This window comes from Oreochromis aureus, linkage group 19, assembly GCF_013358895.1.
Source record: "Oreochromis aureus strain Israel breed Guangdong linkage group 19, ZZ_aureus, whole genome shotgun sequence".
Classification (NCBI taxonomy): domain Eukaryota; kingdom Metazoa; phylum Chordata; class Actinopteri; order Cichliformes; family Cichlidae; genus Oreochromis; species Oreochromis aureus.
Window position 1 is genome coordinate 21,518,937 of NC_052960.1, and position 23,631 is coordinate 21,542,567.

At 42.7% G+C, this 23,631-nt stretch overlaps 1 protein-coding gene across 1 annotated transcript in view; it reads right to left on the reverse strand.

Moving 5' to 3' along the window:
- Positions 1-23,631, reverse strand: part of LOC116322291 (signal-induced proliferation-associated 1-like protein 1) — a 40,696-nt gene that overhangs the window by 7,414 nt on the left and 9,651 nt on the right. Inside the window, exons 2-13 of the mRNA XM_039603310.1 lie at positions 13,134-14,827; positions 12,891-13,021; positions 11,582-11,770; positions 11,253-11,427; positions 9,519-9,622; positions 9,111-9,268; positions 2,492-3,071; positions 1,071-1,345; positions 702-953; positions 454-597; positions 189-343; positions 24-106 (exon numbers count right to left, since the gene is read on the reverse strand). Coding sequence (XP_039459244.1) covers positions 24-106; positions 189-343; positions 454-597; positions 702-953; positions 1,071-1,345; positions 2,492-3,071; positions 9,111-9,268; positions 9,519-9,622; positions 11,253-11,427; positions 11,582-11,770; positions 12,891-13,021; positions 13,134-14,625 — 3,738 coding nt within the window. The 5' untranslated portion in view covers positions 14,626-14,827. The remainder of the gene's footprint in view (positions 1-23; positions 107-188; positions 344-453; positions 598-701; positions 954-1,070; positions 1,346-2,491; positions 3,072-9,110; positions 9,269-9,518; positions 9,623-11,252; positions 11,428-11,581; positions 11,771-12,890; positions 13,022-13,133; positions 14,828-23,631) is intronic.

Genomic DNA, 23,631 nt, shown 5'->3' on the forward strand with positions numbered 1-23,631 from the left:
GGTGGTTGTCGGCTATCGCTCACCTTGGTGCTCTTGTTAGGAGACACGTGGCTGCTCTGCTCTGACGGCTGAAGTCGAGGAATCACCACTTTGGAAACCACGGTGTCTAAGACGTACGGAAAATTTAGAGCCCATAATGCAAAACATGTTTTTTTTTTGTTTACCAACACTGAGGGAGTTCTGCCTACCTGAGCTGGGTTTGTCCCCTGATCTGCTGGCGGGATCACCCTCCCCAGGTCGTGACCATCCAACACCTGAGCTCGACGATACTTTGATCCCATTGACGCCCTCACCTGCCACATGGCGCACAGATGAAACGGGGGACTGGCAGTTGTTATTAAACCTGAAGAGACATAAAGAAGGTTATCTATGTTACTGTGTAGCACACATCAAGTTTTAAGAAAATATATATTTATGAAATTTAGTCTGCATAATTTGTAGCGATGAACTCACCCGTCAGGCATAGACTTTTGCCTCCAGTGGGTGGAGGCCATGGTGTCTGTGTAGGAAAGACTGGAAGGGGAGTTTGTGTTGTGCAGTGTGCGTCCCATCACAATGGAGCAGGCAAGGGCATAGTTGTCATTCCCTGGGGAATATCTGTGGAGACATATGGATGCTATTAAAGGCATATGTTACAACCAGACAGAAGTTAGCTCAGCATGTCTGCAAGTTTCATAACAGAATTATCGTTATTATGTGACCTTTTGGGGTTGAGCGGTCGACCATCGCTAGACACACTGCGGGGAATAGCAGCAGGGTTACTTAAGTCTGTGGGCGGGGCCTTGATGAGGGTTCCCCCCGTGCCAGCGGCACGCGTTTGAGGGCTGGATGAGGTGCGTGGCCACTTGGTGTTGTTGTTTGTGGAGCGAAAGGGGAACTTTAACTCATAGGGCATGCCCTCTTTGTGGTTCTTGTAGTCCACAAGTGGCATGTGGTAGATTTCTGAGCAGCCTCTGTTGGCACATGAAGCAATCGCAGTCAGAATACTTTAAGGATAGCTTCAAAAGCCACAAACCAACACATTAACTACAGTTTCTCTTGTATCCATTTATGACTTATATCCACAGTACCTGCGTGGCGTTGAGTCTTCATGTGGAGGAATGATGACCACCTTTACAGTGACAGAGGTTCTAAGAAGATCAATCATCTGCTCGTGGGACAGCGAGGCCACAGACACCTTGCAAATCTCCACTAAGCGGCTGCCCTGCCTGAGCCCAGCCTGCCAGGCATAGCCGTAGGGCTCCACTTCTGCTACGATCCCCTCGAAGTTGACATGAAAGCCCAGCTGGCCCAGGGCGTTACGACGTAAGGTCATCTCTGTGGTTTGGCTTCCCTTGGTCAACAACTGGAGAAAAGACGGTGTGAAAGATCAAGGTTGAGTCAGAAAGGTGGTGAAAAAAAAAAAAAGGGTGGATGAAATGTATTGTTAGTCACAAGCTGAGGCACATATGTAAATAACATAACACGGATATCATAATGCATTTTTCTGCACAGTTAGCCTGATCCACAGCTCCAAGGGTTGAAGATCATTTTTTGAGCAATCTGGTTATAATTTCTTAAACTTGGTGTAGCTGTCAAATTTTTAAATTTTTCAGCCCTTTGAGCACCACAAGGAAAATGCTAATTTGTTCAGTATTTGCAAAAGAAGAGAGCAATCTCTGCAGGTGCTCTCTATAAAACTGGACAAGCAATATCAAAACAATCCAGATGAATCTGGGTAAAAAGCACCATAGGCTAGAGGAAATCGACTTTTACAGATCCTGTATATGCCTTTCTTTATTGAGTTCACCAAGTAGAAAACAGTGGTCTGAGTTTTGGCTGTTAAAAAAAGAAGATGAAGAAGAAAGAGCTCTTTCCTGTACTGTCAGCAGGAAATCCTTTTTTACTTTATCATTAAGCAGAACTGCAGTGTCTGATGAATGATTGAAATATCCCATCAAAAGTGCCGCTTTATCTAGACCACAAGGAAACCCTCAGTAATGATATGAATTAAACTACTATGCATTATGCTTGGCATGACTTTTAATCATAGGGTCAGTGCAGCATCTGTGGCTTTCTGGTGAGTCCATAATTTCAGGCTACGCCCTTATGTTGCTGTAATCATCAACAATAGTTATTTTTTTTTCAAGCTACTGTTGTCAGGGAAGTGGACAAAGGGAGAGCGTGTCCTAACACTTAAAGACTTTACCAAGCACTTTTTGCCTGCATTACTATTCACATACACAGTGACTCACAGACTGGGACTGGTTAGCTGGGTGATTTGGATGTTTACTAGATGATACTAGAAGATAACCAGCTAAAGAGTAAATATGCTGATCTAAAAGTAGGAATGCTTTCACGATAGTCACAGCTCAAAGCATCTCTGTGTGTGTTTATTGCAAGATGCTTGTGAGAGATGCACTTTTTTAAGCTCTGCAGCCTCTGATATCTGCAGCAGATGGTGTATGCTATACACATGTGTGGCTACAGAAGGTAACGGTGCCCCACTGACCTCCAGTCTTTTGACAACCTCTCCAAAGTCCTCCGTGTTGTTATTAATGGAGCGCAGCGATACGCTCTCACCACGCTCATAGTAGATCTTCATAGAGGCGGGGCTCCCGGTTGACCAGCCAATCACATCTCGTGTGGCACAGTTAAACACGACCGCTTTGGCCTCTTGATCCAGCAGGATGATGAAGTCGTTTGAAATGGCCAACAGGCACTCGCGTTCAGCCCCGGCTACTTGATCTTCGGCATGAACCTGCCAGGTTATAGCCCCAAGGCTCCGTAGCTCCGCCCCGCTGTACGGACGCACCTTCTCCCGCCGTTTGTGTGCCAGAGAGATGAAGGGGAACTTCCCAGAGGGTTCCACTGATGTACTGGTCACATGTCGCTCTGCCAAATCCCGCAGATACTCCTGCCGTGTCCGTGTTGCCATGGCGCCAAATTTATCTGACTTATGAGCTGCGTTCTCAGCGTTGATGACTTTGGCCAAAAGGAAGTCCCTGAACACAGTGGACTTGGGAAAGGTCACGCCTTTCGGGATTGGTGGGCCAAAGGAGGGAACGTCCTGGGAACGGGTGACAGCCACACTGCAGAAGAAAAAGAGGAAAAGAAGTTGTAAATACTCAAGAATTCATATTCTCTGGACTTTCCATTAGCAAAATTGTCAAGAAAGACAGATGTATGTGTTTCAGTTATACATTCATTATGCATTCATTTTTAAAGGTTGCCATGACAGCGAAATACTTTTCTGTAAACACTGGGACACCATGAGCAACATTATGGCTTCAAAGCAAGGGTGGGGAACTCCAGGCCTCAAGGGCCGATGTCCTGCAGGTTTCAGATATCACCCTGGTCGACATACCTGAATCAAATGATTAGTTCATTACCAGGCCTCCGGAGAACTTCAAGACATGTTGAGGAGGTAATTTAGCCATTTAAATCAGCTCCATTGGATCAAGGACGAATCTAAAACCTGCAGGCCTTAAGGCCTGGAGTTCCCCCACCCCTGCTTTAAAGCAAGGGGATAAGTCTAGTCATGAATCCTGAACTGACCAATCAGAATGCATTACCAGAATGCAAATTTTTTGAGGGTAAAATTTTCTTCCTGTAAGAAAAAACCCCAAAAGAAAACTGAAGAACATGGAGGAAGGAAGTGTTATTATGCATTAATAATTAGTTTTTGTTTCTTTGAGTTGGGGTTAAGGTCTAGAAGCAGGTATAAATAATTATTTTAGCCTTTTAGCTTCATTGACTCCTATTCAAGCGGCCTGGCTGAATTTCTTTGTAGCCAGATTACCGGTAACAGAAAGTAGAATGGTACCCCGGGACTGGCTCTGGTAAGGATGAGTTTACTGCATAAGCATGTATATTAAATTATTTTAAAACGCATTTTAAAATTGTATATAACATTTTTTTTTAAAACACATTCATAAATAGCGGGGTATAGAATATGCATATGCAAAGTTAAATATATTAAATTAACACAATATGTATGGTTACCTCACCTCTGACCTTTGCTCTAAAAAGGAGGCTGTTCTAATTCCTACAGGCAAAGCTCGCGTCTTGTTACCCTCCACTGCTCATATTACATTTCTACACAATGGCCGTTTGAGTTAAATTACTATAAATTAGTAACTGTGTGGTGATGCTGCCTTCTACATGTTCTTCATTAGAAATCTGAGAAACCTTACAAGAAAAACCTTTCAAAAGACTTTAAACTACCAATGAGGAAGAAACTTGTCTGACTTCTTCCTATATATAAGTATAGGAGCTATATAAAGCCTGTAAGTGCATACATGCATGTACACTAAAAACCGAAAAAACCAAGACGTGGTCTCAGATAAGCTACTTTGACAGTCCTGACAAAACTCCATCCAGCCCATTAAACAGATAACACAGCCTCTGCCTGTAGCAGAAATGCTGCAAACCATGGCCGACTGCACTCAGCATATAAATGCTATACATCCAATCCTAGATGGCAAGCCAGCTCCCAGTGATGACACCCTGCCACTCTCTGCTACATCATGGTATATGGAGGAGCAGCGCTGTGGCTCTGGCTCGCAAGCACAAACAAAGATCATTTCCTAAACAAAGATCTGGTTACGCAATCCTGCCTCACTGGCCCCGTGTGACTTTGAGGCAGCGGTTGAAAGCAGCAGATTAGCACCCCGCTGGCCCCAGGCCACTTACTCCTTTAATGCTCTGGTTTGGCTCAATATGACCTGAGAATTATCCAGATCTCAGCAGCAGGCAACGACAGGCTATTAATAACTAGATGACTCAACAAATAAAAACATGCCCTTTATTAATAGAGATTAAAGAGGCAAATGCATTACATGATAGTAAAAGAAACCGGGAAAAAAATCTCTTCATGTAAAATAAAGTTTCAAGCTAGCATATATGATGTGCAACAATTTAAGGAAGGAGTGTGAAAGGGAAAACTACTGAGCAGCTGAAGTGTAAATCCCTGCATCAGGTACTCTTGTATGGTTTTGACCACCACACCATAGCATGCTGAACTCAACACAAACATGTGTAACTTACCTCCTGTCTTCATCAAAAAGTAACCAAGCTCTTCAGATTACTGCATCTAAATACTTATATTCAATCAAGGCGGTGAACAAACTGTGCCGATGCTAACTCAATTCTCCCTTGTTCTTATAATACAACACCCAATATAAACCACTCAATACTGTGTAGCAAATCCTTGTAACTGAGTTCTCGTGTCCAGACTCTTTCTTCTCCCCCCTTAAACCATCAGGGGAAGGCATCCAGGGAAAGACTTGTGACAAACAGTCAGGAGTGAAGTCTTAACACATGGTGCCTCAGTCCACACAGAATATGAGATGAATCCGAAGACTGTGCGGATGATTCTTGCGTAGGGTAGCAGGATTGTCTTCAAGGATTCAGTGTCTTGGGCCTCTCCATTTCTTCCATAAGGTAAACAACAAGAATTTCTCTCCTTCTCTCAGACTATAAACTAAAAGATGAACCCTTTATGCAAAAAGAAAAAAACTAACGCAGCCACGAGTCGATGAGATGGAGTAGCTCGTCAGAAAAAGGAAAAGTCAGCACGGAGTAGAAAAATAAAAGGGCTCAAAATAAATTAGCCCAAATGTGCCGCCGTGAGCTGAACAGACAGAAGGTTGGCTCGACCTGTCCGCTCCTCAGGTTGGCTCTGTGAGCTCTGAGAAACACTGCTCTGAACAGTCCTCCCCACTCACATGCATGTCCAGTGAAGAGAGCACTTCATGTGCATGGCGCTAACTCCTTCAGACCACTCCAACTCATGCTGCCCAAAGGCAAAGTGGCAAGCAAGGAAAGGAGGAGGAGGGAGGGTTGAGACTTGTATTTATATGAGTGTGTGAAGAGTGAGTCTTTGAGTGAATTAGTGTACGGCGGGTGGGGGGCTGTGTGTGCAAGTGAGCATGAGAAAGAGGTAAAAGGAGAAATGGGAGTAGGGGAGTGAGTGGGAGCAACTACATGTGTATAATATCTGTGTGTTCAAAGCACAGAAAGAGCATGTGCAGTGAGGTAGAAACGCATAAGTGTCAACGCCACACAACTCCACGGGAGAACCCCCATCAATGTGACAGCTACTGCAGAAGTAATTTCTTCTATCTGACAATAATCAAACTAATTCACACGCATACAGATGTGCAGTGGAAACGCAGCTCACGAAGATGGGACAACAGCCAGGCAACAGGCTTTTATGCTAGCTTTTGCCTTCCAGTCAATGCTTTTGTCTTAATGCTACTGTAGCTACCTGCATGAAAACACAGCTACAAGCTCTGAAAAGTGGTGTGGAGCTTTTAAGAGTCCCATAAAAGGATCAGGTCCCAGACAGAAATGCGAAGCCAAAATCAGATTTTCATTCAACATCACTGCTGAGGTTTGTCAGTTTGACCCACTTAAAATTGTAACGCATCTCGTTTTCACTGCATATGCTCATAGACTACCAAAGCATCGTCATTCAGCATAAAATTCTGCTGTCTGGTCTCAGACACCACCTGCTTTGCAAAGATATGCACAAGATTTACTTTATGTACTTTATGTACATTAATTTATGTTAATGTATAACCACTACCTTTGAGAAGGCTAAACCTTGTTAAGGACTCTGCAGGTCCAAAGCGATGTTCTCTGTCTTTGAGCCTAAAGATCATGAAGGGTGACACCAATAATCTTGCAGCAAAGCAACTTCCTCTTTTTAACAGCAAATCACAGAACAGGAAGGCACTGACTGGGAAAAGGAAGAATAAAATATTTTCACCAGTTTCCCGTCACATTAACATTTCATAATTTGCTTAAAAATAACATCCAGTGACTTTGGTATTTAACAGAAAATATAGCTTCTCATCTGTTACATGTAATATAAATACATTTTTCATGTATTTATATTGCAGCACAGCTGCCACTAGACAGAGGAGTGATAATGGAAAGGGGCCCATTTCTTTAGCCTAAGCCACGTTAATCTGGAGGAAAACTGGTCACATCAGTTAACAAATTCATCGGGGACTGGGCCAGTAACCCTGGCCCAGTCCCCAGAAATACCATGAGCTATGATTACTCTGACTCTTTTGGGGCTCTATATATACTCTGAGTTAGTGCTGGGCGATATGACGATATATATCGTGTGGACGATAGAAACGTTTCTATCGTGCCATTTGTGTTCTATCGTTTCTATCGTTTCTAACCCTAATTTTATAAATTATTACATAAAATATATCATTAACCCCTTACAACCGGTCGGAGCAGGCACACTGCGTTTTGCCTAACTATTTTTAAATCCCTGTAGAACTGGAACCACTAAGGTAGCGCAATAATTTTTTTTGCATATGAAACCGTAGGAGTTGTACTTACATCTTATTCCATTAGCTTGCCCTAGGTCACGGTTTCCTTCCACATATAGCTTTGCAAAAATTGCATAAAAAGCACTTCCAGCAACAAAAACATAATATTCCAGACTTGCAGCAACAAAAACATAATATTCCAGAAACACGCTTTGCCGATCCGATCAGCTGTTCATAACACTTCCTACGTTGGAATATAAGTCAGCGCGAACTATCGCATGTCCGCCATTACCTGTCCGAAACCGGAAGTGACGTCATTTTCGCGGAAAATGTAGTTTTTTACTTTCAAAGCCTATGTTGGTGTTTTTAAAAGTCATGTTTGACTTTATGCTTTTCTGTATCGTTTCAGGGATGCTTAGAAGTCAAATTACACTGTTGGAAATAGTTTATTTTGATGCACATAGTGTTTTTTTGCAAATTTACATTATAATATTTATTTTCATTTTTCCTGTAGTATATAAAAATTAGTTTATCTCAAAATAAAACTATGAAGACACTCAAAATAAATTTCTCGTGGTTGGAAACTATTTTGTGCAACTTTCTTGTATTTACAGTTTTGAGGATAAGCCTCTTAAATTTCTCTAACTAGAAATATTTGTAAAAAAAACAAAAAAACGATTTTCAATTTTTTTGTAGTTTATTGCACTTTTTGCAATTTATGTAGTTACTATGGACTTAATGCATACAAATTATTAAAATTTGGGCTATAACGGTTGTATTGATGTATAGCAACTTGAAATGCTCCCACAAATGGCACTACAGCATGTAAAATGTAAAGATAAGCTCTGGCGGACTTGGTCTCATGGTAGGTCTTAAAGAGTTAAATAGCCTGTGGCAAATATATTAGTGTTGTCTTCTCACTATACATACTCTTAACTTTATGCAAGAGAAAATAAAGTATAAAAATGATATTTTTTCACAAAGAAACTCCGTCTTGTGGTTTTGCAACATGGTGCTGCTTTTACGTGCACCGGATTTGCGGCATGCTTTACGGTAACTCAAAACAAAGACTGCACCCTCTCCACTCGCTGTTTACAGACTGCATACTTTTCAGATGACCACAGGTCGGGTGGTATATCGTGATATATATCGTTATCGTGATATAAAACAATTCATATCGTGATAAATATTTTTTCCATATCGCCCAACACTACTCTGAGTATACAAAAAAAATTGTTAAAGTACACAAGCTTAAGTAGAAGATGAGGCCGTACTGGACGGGGTTCCAGTAAGGCCAGCTCCCTGGGATCTGTTTGTTAGAAAGTATATGAACCAACACACTGTGCTGAAATCCATATTAAAACTAAATATGAGCATGTGCTCTCACTCAGTATCGGTTTTATCAGGGAAGAATAACCCTTTGTCCTTGATCTGTATAGACACTTAATTTGGTTCCAAGGTAGACTTTAGTTTCCTTAATTCAGTTAAGGAAACTAAAGTCTAAAGTCAGTCCTTTGTTCAGCTAGCTTTATCCCTCTTTTGATGATCTTCTCCCTCACAACAAGACAGTCTGAGATATAATACATAAAGCCTTGCTGAGGTATAATAGGCCTCTTTTAAAGAACCAGAAAGGGTACAATTAAAAGCAGAGTCACAAGCTTATCAGCCACGAGACCACAGTTGTTTTTAAACTTGTTTTCACTTTATTGTTTTTTATGAATTCTTTTCATTTTCAATTTTGGGTCAAGTTTAGGCACTAAAAAGTACTTGGTTAGTTTACAGATTCACAACAGGCTGCTCATGTTTCATCTCTGCTGGTCAAGCTTAAAGACCCACCTGTAGCATGTGCTGTCGGAGCAGGGATTGTGTACTCGTACGATAATGAAGACATGTTGAAAGTGGGAGCGAATAGTCTTGGGAGTGAAAGGGTGAGCTCCGGGCTCCTGGAACACTATGGTCACTATGTCGTTCCCAATGTGCCGCTTTCTCAGCAACTAGTCATTGAAAAACATGGAATTTTTAGAGAGGTGTGACAACTGAATGTGAAAGTCATACAAAGGATTTGGTACGTTCCATTTACTGGCATTAAAAAAAAAACCACATTCTTTAAAATGAAAGCCGATTCCTGAACGATAAGTCATAACATTCCTCTCTGATTTCTTTGTGGCGCAAATAAAAAGAAGCTTTTCATTTCCAAAAACACAACTCAGCACATACCACAAAATATGTACTCCCCATCTTTACCTGCTGTTTGTTGTTGGGCGTGTAAGGCAGCAGAGTAGACACATGGAACATGATCTCATAATCCTTGTATGAAGTGTACAGGGAGTGAGTGCCCGTGGAATCCGCTGCAGAAAAAATAGGAATACAGTGTTCAGACTCATTGTATCGCTACTGCCATTCATTTTTCTTTTCAGTGGTTTTTTTGTGCAAGACAGGATGCAGTTTCACTGTAGCACAAACAGCTACACAATAGTCAGCTGTGGATCAATGTCAGCCTGTCAAAGCTAATGTTAATAAAGAGAACAATTAATTGTTTTACTCATGCATCCTGTAAGGGAAGCTCGTTACATTTTTCCTTGCCATTGCACAACAAAGGGTTAGAATTACTAAGCAGGGAAAAATAGGCCGAGACCACAATCGCAAAAAAAATAAATAAAAATGTAAAAACTGATATGAGCAGAGAGCTCAATGTGCAAATGTACAGAAGTTTCATTAATTTCCAGTGTTACAGCTGACCTGTCAGATTAATGTAAATAATAATTATTTACTATCAGATTCTGATCAAATGCTAACGTACTTACTGAAAATATGAGCATCTATCTTTTTGTTCTTCTTCTATCTGTCTGAGTCACTATGGTAGTTTCATTTTGACATATAACATGTTATTTAATTGATCTGATAATAAAGAGAAGGTATATTTGTGACATTTCACAGCTCTGTGTACAAGTGCTGCTGGTTAAAGACCCGGAAACAGAGGATTTAAAGCTGTCTGTATCAAATGTGTAAAGAAAAAAATAAAAATCTTAAATACTACAAACAGCTCAGATCACTGTTAAAAAAACTTTAGCTATAGAAAAATTACTATATGCTCTAAGTTCACTTCTGCTCTGTTACATTAAAATAACAGTATAGGAAACCAGCAGTATGTTGTTTAGGCTGAGAAGAGGACAGAGCTTTAGCAGTGCACTCACAGCTTTGAGCAATCCACCCATGGCAATTACATGTTAATTCTGATAACATCTCCCAAAGGAATTCCAAATAAATCAACTCTCCTAGGAACAACTATCACAGCCATATCAGGCACAAAATAAGACATGCTTTTTTTTCAGCATTAAATAATGGTGCAATCTGCAGGAAATCACAACAGTATGATTCATTTAAATACACTCCTCCCCAAATTACGAGGTCTGAAAGAGAATTTTGTGTGTGATAAGCTCAGCTAAAATAACTCTGTCCATGCCTTTCAGTCAGAAACGTCTTACAGCGCCTATTTAGCAAATCCCAACACAATTTTTTTTTCAAAGCCAAAAGTTTTGTACTATTGTAAACCAACAATAAATGTAGGGTAAATGATCTAGGGCCTCATTCATTCACCTAACAAATCTGTTTAGTCATGCCAGGCAACATAAAAGTCCTGATATAGTCACAACACATCAGGTGTCATTTTATTCTCTAGTGCCAGCACTAATAAACTGTTGTAGCGGGCATGTTGGTCAGAAGAACCAGAAAGTGAGATAAAAGCGGAGAAGATAAAGGCAAGATAAAGGGCCAAAGTTCAAAAACTATAAAGTGTAATATGAAGAAGGGGAAATCCAAGTCACCATTCACATGATGTCTTACTTTCACTACCAAAACGAAAGATATCTACACTCTTATATGTAATCAGTTTCAGTGATCAGCAGGTTTAAAGATGTATCACAACTTTGTACTATTTACTGTGTGTGTCATCTATAAGTATGCTGGGGAAACTGTTACTTTTTGTGTCCAGCTGGGCTCTGTACTTGGTGAAGCCCCTGAGGCGAACCTTCTCCCCCAGCAGCTGGAGGAACTCTTCCAGGGCGGGACCAGCTACCTCGTTGTTGTACATTTCCTCCTCTGTGCTCTGCCCTGCTCGGCAGTACATCACTCCCACTTTTACCTGAAAACTCAGCTGGGAACCAGCAAACACACAAACATGACAGTCAATTTATTTCTTTAATCTACTTCAGGAGTGAGCAGGCTGAGGAAAAGAATTCCTATTCAGTTATTATAAACATGCACTTTAAACTCTCAATCCTTTGGAAAATTGTTTATTTTCAGCCTACCCCTTGTTCATCCAGTTTCATCAGCTGCTCAGTGACTTTGGGTGTGTTGAGAGCCAGTCTGAGGCAGGAGAGATCCAGCTCAGGCAGAAGATACTCCAGTACATCTTTAATGGGCAGACCTCGGCTGGTGCCATGCTTAGAGGTGGAAGGCACTGCATCTTCTAGTATAGAACCTCGAAGAGTTATCAGCTGGAAACGCAGAGATGAAGAAGAGGAGATTACAGTGAGGAGCGCGAGAACCGAAGGAATGCACCTCAGGAATTTTTTATGTGCTTTGAACTCTTGGAGATGAAACACAGTGATAACAAAACATGCCTGCCCTGACACATGGAAGGAAATACAGGCTGCTGTGGTTCTTAAAGTCATAGCTGCCTCTTATTCAACCATTAAGAAGTTATGTGAAAACACAGAACAATCACAAAGTGCAACCGAGGAAGAAGAGGAGGTGGAAGGGCTTGTCTAAGCGTTCTGTGTACACAAAGTGTGCATTGTGCCGGGCTCTGGGACTGTACTCAATCACTTGGCTATCATAAGCAGCTGGAACGGATGGAGACTTTCTCTCTCCTGCAAGCTTGAGGCTGTGCTGGGCTTGTTTTTACAATAGACCTGTGTTCCCCATGTCTACAAGGTATGGTGGGGGTGTGCTTAGGTAATTCAGGCTAAAGTGTGGGGGTTTAATCACATGCACCTGTCCTGCCTCAGTCCACAACAAACAGCCCCAGGCAGATGCCTTTATCCACTGTCTGGGAATGCATGTCCATATAATCCCATAATGCAAAATTCAAAATCCAATATCCCAAGCCAAACACAGAAGACAGGGGAGCTAACACAGCTACTAAATATGACAGTCTATTTTTACTGAAACAAAGACGTAAAGTTCTCCGCGCAGCGGTTTTAGGTTGCTGACAGGCCTTGGAGGCTGGAGGATGAGCGCACTTCCTGAAGTTTCTTCACACATTGCTGATATTGTGAGACAGCTGAATAGCCCAGGGGTTGGTTGCATAACCAAAAAAACCCCCCAAAAAAAAAAAAAACGAGGACCGAGACTTATTTTACCTTGAGCTGGTCTTCCTAATATGGGATGCATAGAGATGTTGCAATAAACACATCTCCTATATGGTTATATAAGGTCTGTGGTGCATGTATAACACCCTAAATCCAAAGAAGCTTGCTTCACAGACAAGCAAAGTAATTTGTTTCCCAAACTGGTGAAAAAAGAAAAACATGCTGTGGGCATAATTTTCCACAGTAGACAGGAATAGCATGACGTTATGCTGAGGTTGCATGTAGGACAGACACTATATCCGACCTCGCTGGTCCTGAAGATGACACGGTAGTTATACTGCTGGCCATGCTCCTTGTCCTCCTCCAGCTTCTCTCTGCGCATGCTCACAGCCACTGGACCCAATGCCTCATCTAGCCCAAAGTAGTTCCAATGATCTAAGGTAGAAGAAGTAGTACAATTAAAAACTGATCATGTATATTCAACAGCATTACTGCTTTAAACAATAAATCCATCTATATGCTATGACAGCAGGTGAATGCATCTCACCCCTAAGGTAGAAGAACTTGCGATAGTAGTAGGCTCCCAGGTCCACGTGCTCCACAATGTATTGTTTGCCCTTTTCGCTGAGCGTGCTCGGGCCCTCCTTTGGTCCCTCAAGAACTGCTACTCCAGCATTGGTTAAGTGTGTGCTCACAGATGTTTCGTACAAGTTATTTTCCCCACTCAGGGTCCCTGAGCCACTGTTTCCACCTCCGCCACCCACAAGCCCATGATACCCTGGCCCGTTAGCCCCCAGCTTGCGCCTGGCAATGCCATCGGCACCGATCTCATTGCGGAAGCAAGGGCAGCTTAGCAACATTTCGTTGCTTTGTTCATCTCCAGCATCCAGGCTAGGACTGTCCCTGGAATTGAGATCTTCCTGGCTTCCACTAGGAGAGCTATAAGGCAGGCTGTGGGTGGATGACAGAGTAGAGGTAGCAGAGGCCACGGCAGCGGCAGACGCTCCCGTGGTGGTGTTTTTCCTCTTGCCTGCAGTCTGCCGCAACTGAATAATTTCATTGAGGTCAAAAAGCATGCTCTGAACATCGTAGTGAGCGAACCCTTTCTGACACACCCAGGGCTTGAGAGGAGGGCCCGTGTCATCCATTCGGCTGTCCTCCGCATCAGACCCCGGTCTGGGGGAGTCGGACTCACCTCGCACGTTCCTAAGTTTACGGAATATAGACTCGCCTCCTGTTTCAGACTTTGTGCGTCTCTTTGGGGGCTTATCTCTGTCCTTCGCCTTAGGAAGAAGACCGTCTGTGACATCCTCCTGAAGATCAGTAATCCCTTGCTTGGATGCAATATTCAGCATGTCCTCCAGTTTCTCTGGAGCAGGGCTACGTTGATCAACTTTGTCGCCTTGATAGCCCTTAAGCATTTCAAAGAAGCTGTCTCCAGCTACTCCATGTTGATCTATCGATGAGGTACTGCCATATTCACGGTGAAGAGGGGACAATTTGGCTCCCGATGATGGACCCCATTCCTCGCCACTGTCTCCACTGCCTTCCATCTCACCAACAGTCATGTCGCTATTGCTGCGCTGGCGGATGCGTCTCTGCCGTGGGTTTCTATGTGCGGGACCTCTGTAGTCTCCTGGAGCGAGGTAACGGGTGTCAGGGCTGTAATTGTTAGCCTGGGACTGGGCTCGATTCTTTAAAGTGTTGTGGATGTTACGCAGCATTGTTGAGTCCTGAGGGCTCATTATAGAGCCTAACTTTATGTGACTTTTTCCAGCTGAGGGCACACCAGAGTTCTCAGGCTCCGTAGATGAATGCCACAGAGGCATTGTAACGTCTTTCCTTGGGGGCCAGTCGGCCACACGAGCCCGTACACCCATTTTAGGCACTCCTGTGCTCACAGTGGCGTGGATGTTGTCAGTGCGGCTTGAAACAGGAACCCCATTGGCCATACGCAGGTGGCGGGTGTAAAACTCATCACTGGCGGGGACCGAACCCCCAACGGTACGCTCCATGGGTGGGCGCTTCAGGCTGGTCATTACATAAGTGCCAAAGGCAAAAGGCACTCAGCAGGTGGGCATGGCTGCCTCTGGGATGGGACACTGCTCTCTGACCTCATGAGCCATTTGATTGTCTGGATTAAGAGGCAAATTCACCTCATCGGTGCTCAAGACGGCTTTATGCCTCCTTACATGTGTCGAGACTGCCACATGGCATTTTCCACACTCCAAACACCCGTCCCTGGAAACAAAAAAATCAGTAAGTACATAGAGTAATATTCTAAAAAGCCATAAATGAATACGCATGATGAGTCACAAGGCTTTTTCCTGTCATAAATAAGACTGGAAATAAAGGAAAACAAGCAGGGTAGCAGATATTATTTAGAGCATTCTTTATATTTATTAATTAACACCACCTCTGCAGTACATTATATATTAGTGTGGTTTTGAAAACATCTACCCTCACACATAGAGGGCATCCTTTCTTCCAACCTTTCCCCAAAAACCAAAAACAAAACACACGAGGACATCTTCAGAAATATGCAAATGCTTATTTTCTATAAAAAGCAGTATATATGTGGGATGCACGAACCTGCCTGGAGACCAGAATGTGAATTCTTTTCTCTTTTTAAAAGCCAGTGAAAATTCAATGGCACGTTCAATTACAGATAAGGGAGCCTACTTTTCAAACCAATTTCAGCATAATCATTGTGGGGAAACACAGAAAGTCTGCCAAATTATAAAAAGAGGTTAACAGTGAGTGCATGTTTTTTTTCCTTGAAAGTCTAAGCCATTTCCTTAATAAGATCATTTATGTAGATGGAACATGAGTGAGAGAACAATCTAAATATCTTCAGCTGGCAGACTTCTAGCTCACCCCTTCGCTGACATCTCCTCGAATGCCCCTTTAAATAGCCAAACATTAGTGATTTGTATTGCTTAGTCGCACTTGTCAGGATCAAATATGCCAAGCTGCACATCAAAAAGCAAAGTGGCCCTTTGAAAGTCATCTGAAAAGTGGGTGATGATCCTCTGCCTGACAAATCAGGCCAATTTGGCAGTGAGACACTGAGGGAGATTATGGCTTTACTTTCACTTGGCCCTGCCTGGCTGTGGCTGTGATCACATTAGCTACCAGCAACGAGAGCACTGTGACGGTCCTATAGCACAGCCACCTTCACACTGCATCAAAACATCAGGAGCAGCTCAAAATCATGCAGTCCTTAGCAGAAAGAAGGCCCTCACCTTTAAACCATACAGAATTAAGGAAATTGAAGCTTTTCATCAAAGGCAACAAACTACAATGTATGTGAAAGTGGTGCACAGTATCACGTGACCGGCAACGTTGCCACAGTGGCACAGTTAAGTGAGAGACGGGCCAAATATTCCCTAGATGCTTTCCTCATATGTTTGATATATCAACATCAATTTATAAGTCATGCAAAAAGTGTAAGCACAAAATCTCAAAGCTCTGCAGATGATTCAGTTTTCAGAAAGCCTTAGGCAAATCAGCCAGAGTCAGCCTAGCTTCAGTACACAGAAGAGTGCTTTCTCACAACAAATCTTTAAGCCTGTGCATATTATGCAGCAGAGTAGGATTCTGCAGGCCCAATATTGTGCAAAAAACATGCAGCATTAAATCATGCAGTAGCAATTAAAGTCATAAATCCTGCTTGCAAAATGTAGCATGCGGAGGCTAATGTGCTTACAGGCTTTTTCACTGTTTTTGCACAAACAAACTGTGAGATGAAACAAACATGAGGACTTTCAAATCAAACCCAGTATAACATTTTAATGGGTAGAGCTTACAAGCAAAAATGGCCTCGGATCACATCATTCGACCTTCATGTATCTTTTGAAATCTTCAGCGAGAGAAAAATCAAGTAGGATGAAAGGCAGTATCTCCAATATGATCTTCAGTCTGTCACACAAAGAGGATTTCCTGCTTAGCTGAATGGACATCAATTGTTTGGGGCATGGCAGTAGATTATGTGCCTGGAGCAAATGAATAAAAACTCATTATTTATTTAAAAACAAACAAACAACTAATTCGTGTCCTACTAAATCTCTCTTTCTCTCACGTTTATAGGAGTGAAAATAGTCAGGAAAAGCAAGTTAAACCATGCGTCTACTCCCAGAGCGTTGGGCCTCATCCGCTGAGCGTCCACAGGGACAGCGAGATGAATTAAACTAACACACGACACACGTGCGCACACACGTCCCAGAAAACAGGCCTCTAATCTCCTCGCTGACAGTTACGCAGACAGACGGCTGACTTCATGGTCCTGTCAGATTAAAAGAATAACTATAGCACTGAGACTGAGAGTCTTGTGTTGGCTGAGAGCGGGGAAAACTTTATAAGAAACAAAGATAAAACCTAACGATTCACAGGATAATGCCGTCTTGTTCTAACCCATCCTATCAGTCTTTTTCTATTTAAAAAAGAAAAAAAGATTTTTCCACATCTCAGTGGGACGTGTCTAGACAGCTTCTGCATGCTGACCAAATTTGGTTAACTTCCTGTAATTGGGGCTCTAACCTCTGAGTGTAGACCATGTGACCCTACCTAGAGATGAGAAAAGGAGCAATAAAGAGGTGATGATTTTATGACATACCTCTCATGAGCTACAATTTGTTGATTGTGTGCTTCTGGGGATGAGACACAGTAATGAGTTTCTTGGAAGCCTCAGTGTGTGTTTAATTCAGCTCATACGGTTGGGCCTTCCAGACACCCATGAAATCAAAGGTGGAAGACAGACAGCAGTCAGTCAGCAGGAACGGTGAATCGTGCAGTGAATCACAAGCATGAGCTGAGCATGTCCTGAGTCATCATCATTAAGGCACAGCTTGGCTTACTAGGCTTATATTTAAAAAAAAAGGACTGTGTCTCCTGAAGGGGAGTCCCATTTGCTGAGCTTGCTGATGTTGATGAGAGAAAGGACAACATGCTGCAGTTGAAAGAGTCTTCCCCCTTGGGTCTCCCAACAGAGAGGGAATGAAGTTTCCCAGTACAACAGGCAAGTGTATCCAAAGCCGAGACAAAAGAGCCGAAGGATTGCCCTACAAGCTTGTAATTACTGCGTGCTTGAATGAGGCTAAGGGGCTGTTTGCCTGACACCATTGGCTTTCAAACAGGCACCCTACCATTTAGTCCATCGGCTCTCTCTGTGTCCTAATCTTTCCCCGCTCTAAGAGTTGACAGGGCTGTTGGGCAACAGACACAAAGGTCCCTCTGTCCTGGCTTGGTCAAAAACTGGGGCCTCATTCCAGCACAGTGAAGTCTTTGAAAATTGCCTGGCACGGGAACCTCACTATAGCTGTGTGTACGCGGCTGCCAGGAAAAACCAAATGAATTAAATGCAAAGCGGAACTGGAGAGATAGAGATGGAGCAAATATCAAACCAGAATTTGGAAAGAAGGGAAACAGACTTTTTTTTTTTTTTTAAAGGCAAAAGGCAAAAGAATAATGTCAAAAAAGGAAAAAAAAACTGTCTGTATGAGATTCATAACAGGACCGATTAGCTGTTCTGTAATCCACTCACAGCTGCAACACATATTAACTAGTAGATAACTGAGGGTTAGGGAGAAAAAGGGAAAGCTATCATGTCTGGGAAAGATGAATACACTATAAAAGGAGCCAAAAAAAGACAGAGACATAGGGAAGCAAAAACTCATCTACAACTGGGCACAATGTCATGCACCACTCAGAAAGAGACTGATGCAATAACAGTCAAGCCAGACTCCTACACAGCATTTCTTTTCATGTAGGGAGTGTAAGTGAGTGAGGGGTGAACTGAGGTCTCTGTACATTCACTGAGGTGTAGCCCAAACATGGCTGCTGAACTGAACTTCCAGATGCACAGGAAGTAGCAGAGCAACTTCACTAGTTCCTTCTCTCTGTTTGACTCTGTCTTTCTCTCTCCCTTTCCCCACCTCTCCCTGCTGCCTTCTCCTGTTCACAGATCTGGCTGAGAACCAGGCACGAACCTGCTCGTCCATCTGATTGAACAAACCTGAGAACCTGACACCTTCAGGGGAAAACAAGGCAGGCATGCTGGCAGACAAACAACACTAGCATCATCCGACTGCGAGCCAAGATCCTGGAATTCCACCAATTTCGGTGGAGGAAGTGATGAACATCTGTGTGCATGGAGGGGAAGAAGTCGGGCATGTTTAGGCAACGCTGTCTGCCCAAGTGTTATAAAACACCTTTTTAAAAAAGCTTGTCTTCTATTCTTGCAGTTACCTTACACTGGAAGCTTTAATCTAGGTTGTACCTGCTCTGGGTGAAGTGGAGTGCCACAGTGAGAACTGGGCCGATGAACGCCACGTGTAGTTGGAAGACTTGGAAGCCCAGTGGCAGTGTATCGACATTCATCACATCCATTGTCCTGTAGTGCGCCGCTGTGCTAACGCTGCTTTGCCTTAACGCTGGGCCCCCCTCGCTATCACTGCAGCACAGTTCAGTGAGTAATGGGCAGTGCTAACCGCTGGCAAAGTGAATTTCACTCACGGCCGTACACGAGACCACAGTACTGGAGGAGAGCCAGAACACATTCATTGCCATTATCTCCAGCAGGGCGTCCTCGATCCTTCCTCTCCTCTTATACAGAAAGCACTTCAGCAGGGTTTCACGTGGGAGAGACAGGAGAATAAACAGACACTTGAAACACTTGACATAGTTTATAGTTAGCAACAGTAAACCCATTCCTATATCCAATTATCTGGGTGGGCCCCAAGTTCTGACAATGAAAGCCTTTGTCCAACTCCTACAGTGACACTTTTTTTTTAAAAAAAAGCTAATTGCACAGCTAAGTGCTTAGGTGGTCTACTTATCCAAACTAAAGAAGAATTACTACCTCTTCTATGTAACACCTGATGATAATCTGTCAAAAAGAAATTGTCTTAAATAAGTTTATAGTTAATTGATTTGAATTATGCTATGCTATAGCATTATGTACAGTCATTTAATTTATAAAGACATTGGTTTAGAGCCTCATATTTGACTGAGACAGTTTAGATATAATCCCATCATCTTTTAAAGATTGTGGGTTAGAAAGAGCAGTGGAGAAGAAGCAGTGTGCTGCTGCCTGAAGAGGAATGTAAAAAATTCTAATGAGGTGGCCGCCTAGCTGCTGAACTGCAGCAGTTCGGAGCTGGGTTTTAAAAGTGGAAGTCTGCTCAAGGCTGTACTTTCCCTCTCCTTGCCCTTCCTCCCTGCCTGCCTACAACCCTAGGACTCCATTAGAGACAGGGAGCTACTGATGCACATAGACAGGTACATGCAGAGACAAAGACCCGAGCACACACACACACACGTGCACACACATTCATGCACAGCAAAACCTAGAAAATAAGACGGCAAAGTCTACAGAAACAACATCTACACAACAACAGAGCTTGTGCTTATGAGAACAATCCCTGGGAACTGATGACTGATGGATACCCATTTCTGAAGCTAAACCACTTGTTGTTTAATCATAAACAGCACTTTTGTGTCTCGCACCGGCCCGCTGAGATGTTATTTCTGGAAAACCTGTCTCAAACCAAAAATATCTTTTCTTTGAAATTTCATGTTTGACATGCAAATTATGGTCTCTTTATGATCTCCGTGCAGAAACTACTCAAGACTGCCCAGAATAAAAAGATCACCCTATGCACAATTCAACTTTCCAAAGATACCTCTTAACAAAAATAAACAATAAAATGTAAAATGTCTGTGCAAATAAAGACAAATATAATCTTTTTTAAATGCTTCTGTTGTCACTGGAACTCTTTATTGCCATTTCTTCTCAAACTGTACACTGCAGACACTGTTCCCAGGTGGAAGCTGGGGAGGGATTTTATTCTTGTTGCCTAGCGATGTGAGGATGTTGCAATGAGCATGTAATTTACACGGATGCTCTGACTAGCCTGCTGTTCATTTCCTGGTGAATAACCTGTTCTCTCACTACAGATCTGTGTTGCTTGTGGACTTTTAAGGTGGTGCATGCTGAATTAATAAAATTATTTTATCCCAGTACAAGCTTTTAAGACTGGCCAGCACCGCAGTCTTGGATAAGCACTGAAAATCATGGTCAAATAATTAATTCAGCAAAGTAGTGAACAACTTTGTACATCCGTTTCTGTGAACAATTTCTTCTTCTTTTTCAACAGAGCATCAAGGGTTAACAATTTTTCTCCCTCAGTAACAAGAGGCATCTTTGGAGTCTGCATTACTGGGCACAGTTTACGTGCATCCACTTTCTCGGTTTCTCCATCAGAAACGTGAACGCTTTGGAAAAACCTTGGCTCTAAAACAAAGAGATTCTCTGTGTGTGGCACCGGCGCTATGTTGATATAGTGCCATAAAGATAACTGCAGGAAACCTTTGTACAACTGGTGGCGTGTTGCCAGTAGCTGATGATAAAGACCAAAGAGCACCGTCATCTGACTCTCACCTGGTGGTACTCATTAAGCACAGTCAAACTGGCACTCTCATTTGAGCTGTTTTTCCTGAGTACCCACCAAACACAAGTTGGCCCACAGTAAGTGTGTCTACAGCAGTTTTGCCCTTTGGGGCTCTTATATGGCTTTTCTATGGGTAAGCCCACAGAAAACCCATATGCTCTGCCCATATAGGTTGGTTGCCATGTCCCATAAGAATTTTGCTTTTTGGGGCACCTAAGAGGGAAATCTGTGAACACCCCACAGTGACTCTGCCCATAGAAAACCTATATGAGGTACATGTAGGGTTGCCCACATGGGGCCCATAGCAGTTTTGCCCTTTTGAGTCTCCATGAGGGTTGGCCCATGCAGGTCAATAGGCCATTCTTAATAAATGGAAAGAAAGAAAAAAGACTGAGGTATACCAAATTAAAAAAGAACTGGACTGAAAATCAATGATAACAGGTCTTATGAAGTGATAAATCCACGACATGCTTGGTTCAAACTGGTGTCAAGAAGTAAAGAGATCAAGAGCGGTGAAACCTCTCTTGACAGGGGTTCTGTCATGGTTTGGGGCTGTATTTCAGCCAGTGCTATTGGTGATTTTGCCAAAATTGATAGTTATGAACACAAAAAAGTACCACCAGAAGTTGGTCCACCATGGAATATGATGGATTGGCAATGGCTTACTTTTTCAGCACAACAATGATTCCAAACACACTGCCATCCCTGGAAAGAAAAACATACAACAGACAACTCTCAGTCATGGACAGGCCTCCCCAGAGCCTGGAGATAAAACTGAGGTTACTGTACTCTAAAAATCCTAGAAATGTGGTTTCCAGCCAGATGCTTACTCTGAATAATACTGTTAGGAACCTTGGAGTCATTTTTGACCAAGTATGTCCCTCAATAAGCATTTTGAACAAATATGTAGGACTGCTTTTTCCATTTGTGCAATATCTCCAAAATTAGAAACATGCTGTCTCTCAGAATGACACTGAAAAACTAGTTCATGTATTTATTACTTCTAGGCTGGACTACTGTAATTCATTATTATCAGGATGTCCTAAAAATTCCCTGTAAAGCCTTCAGTTGATCAAAAAATGCTGCAGCAAGAGTACTGACAGGGATTAGACAGAGAGAGCATATTTCTCCTATATTGGCTTCTCTACATTGGCTTCCTGTTAAATGCAGAATTGAATTTTAAATCCTGCTCCTCACATACAAGGTCTTGAATAATCAGGCCCCATCTTATCTTATAGTACCTTATTACCCCATTAGAGGTCTTCACTCTCAGACTGCGGGCTTACTTGTGGTTCCCAGAATATTTAAAAGTAGAATGGGAGGCAGAGCCTTCAGCTTTCAGGCCCCTCTTCTGTGGAATTACTTTACTTTTAACCCTCTACTGCATGACTTTTTAATTTTTGGGGAAAAAAATATTTCTCCCTATTTTGGGGGAGCTTTAGGGTCCCTAATAATATATCAATCATAAAATTTGACACTCTACCCCCCCCCAAACAGATATTGGTTTGTTGCTTCAAGGCAACACTGTGCGACAAGGGTAGTAAAATGCCAAGTTATTCTATAATAAGTTGTATTAGTACAACAAGGATGAACAAATAAATAAACAACAAATAAACAATATAAACATTTCACAGAACAATAAAACACCAAAATACATCCAACATTTGATCCTAACCCCATACATGCGCGCGCACACACACACACACACACACACACACACACACACACACACACACACACACACACACACACACACACACACACACACACACACACACACACACACACACACACACACACACACACACACACACACACACACACACACACACACACACACACACACACACGTTGTGTTTCCATCACTTTTGGGGACATTACATTAACTTACATTCATTTCCTGGAGATTTATCCTGACCCTACCGATCACAAGTCCCTGCCTGAACCTTACCTTAACCCTGACTCAAGCCTTCACCCTAAAATTGAATGATTTACCTTGCAATTTGTCCCCATAAAGTAGGCGAGACCTCACAATGTGAGTGTGTAAACAAATTTGTGTCCCCACAACAATAAGTAATACACGACCACACACACACACACCCACATAGCAAAATTGGTATGGCCCGAATTTGGCCCACACAATGTGCTTACACATGGCCCACATACCGCAAAGAATGACGGCCCTTTGGTGGCCCAGACTGGGTTTGCTAGAGGTGGCCCACACATGGGCCAGCACAAGGCCAGTTTCAGACACCCTGGTCGTCCTGTGCTGGCCCATGTGTGGATTACCTCTGGCAAACCCGGTCTGGGCCACCAAAGGGCCGTCATTCTTTGCGGTATGTGGGCCATCTGTAGGTGGTATGCAGCCACGGGCCAGTTGTAGACACACTGCTGACCCTGTGCTGTCCCAGAACAGTTTCAGCTCTGGCCCCAGATGTCAGCCTAATGTGTACCTTAATCAAGCCATGCAATAACAACATGTGCCGGAACATGCAAAACAGTGCAAAAGTAACATACCGAAACTGTTCAGACAGTGAATGGACTGATTTTTATATAGCGCTTTTCTACTCTACTCAAAGTGCCGAATTGATACCA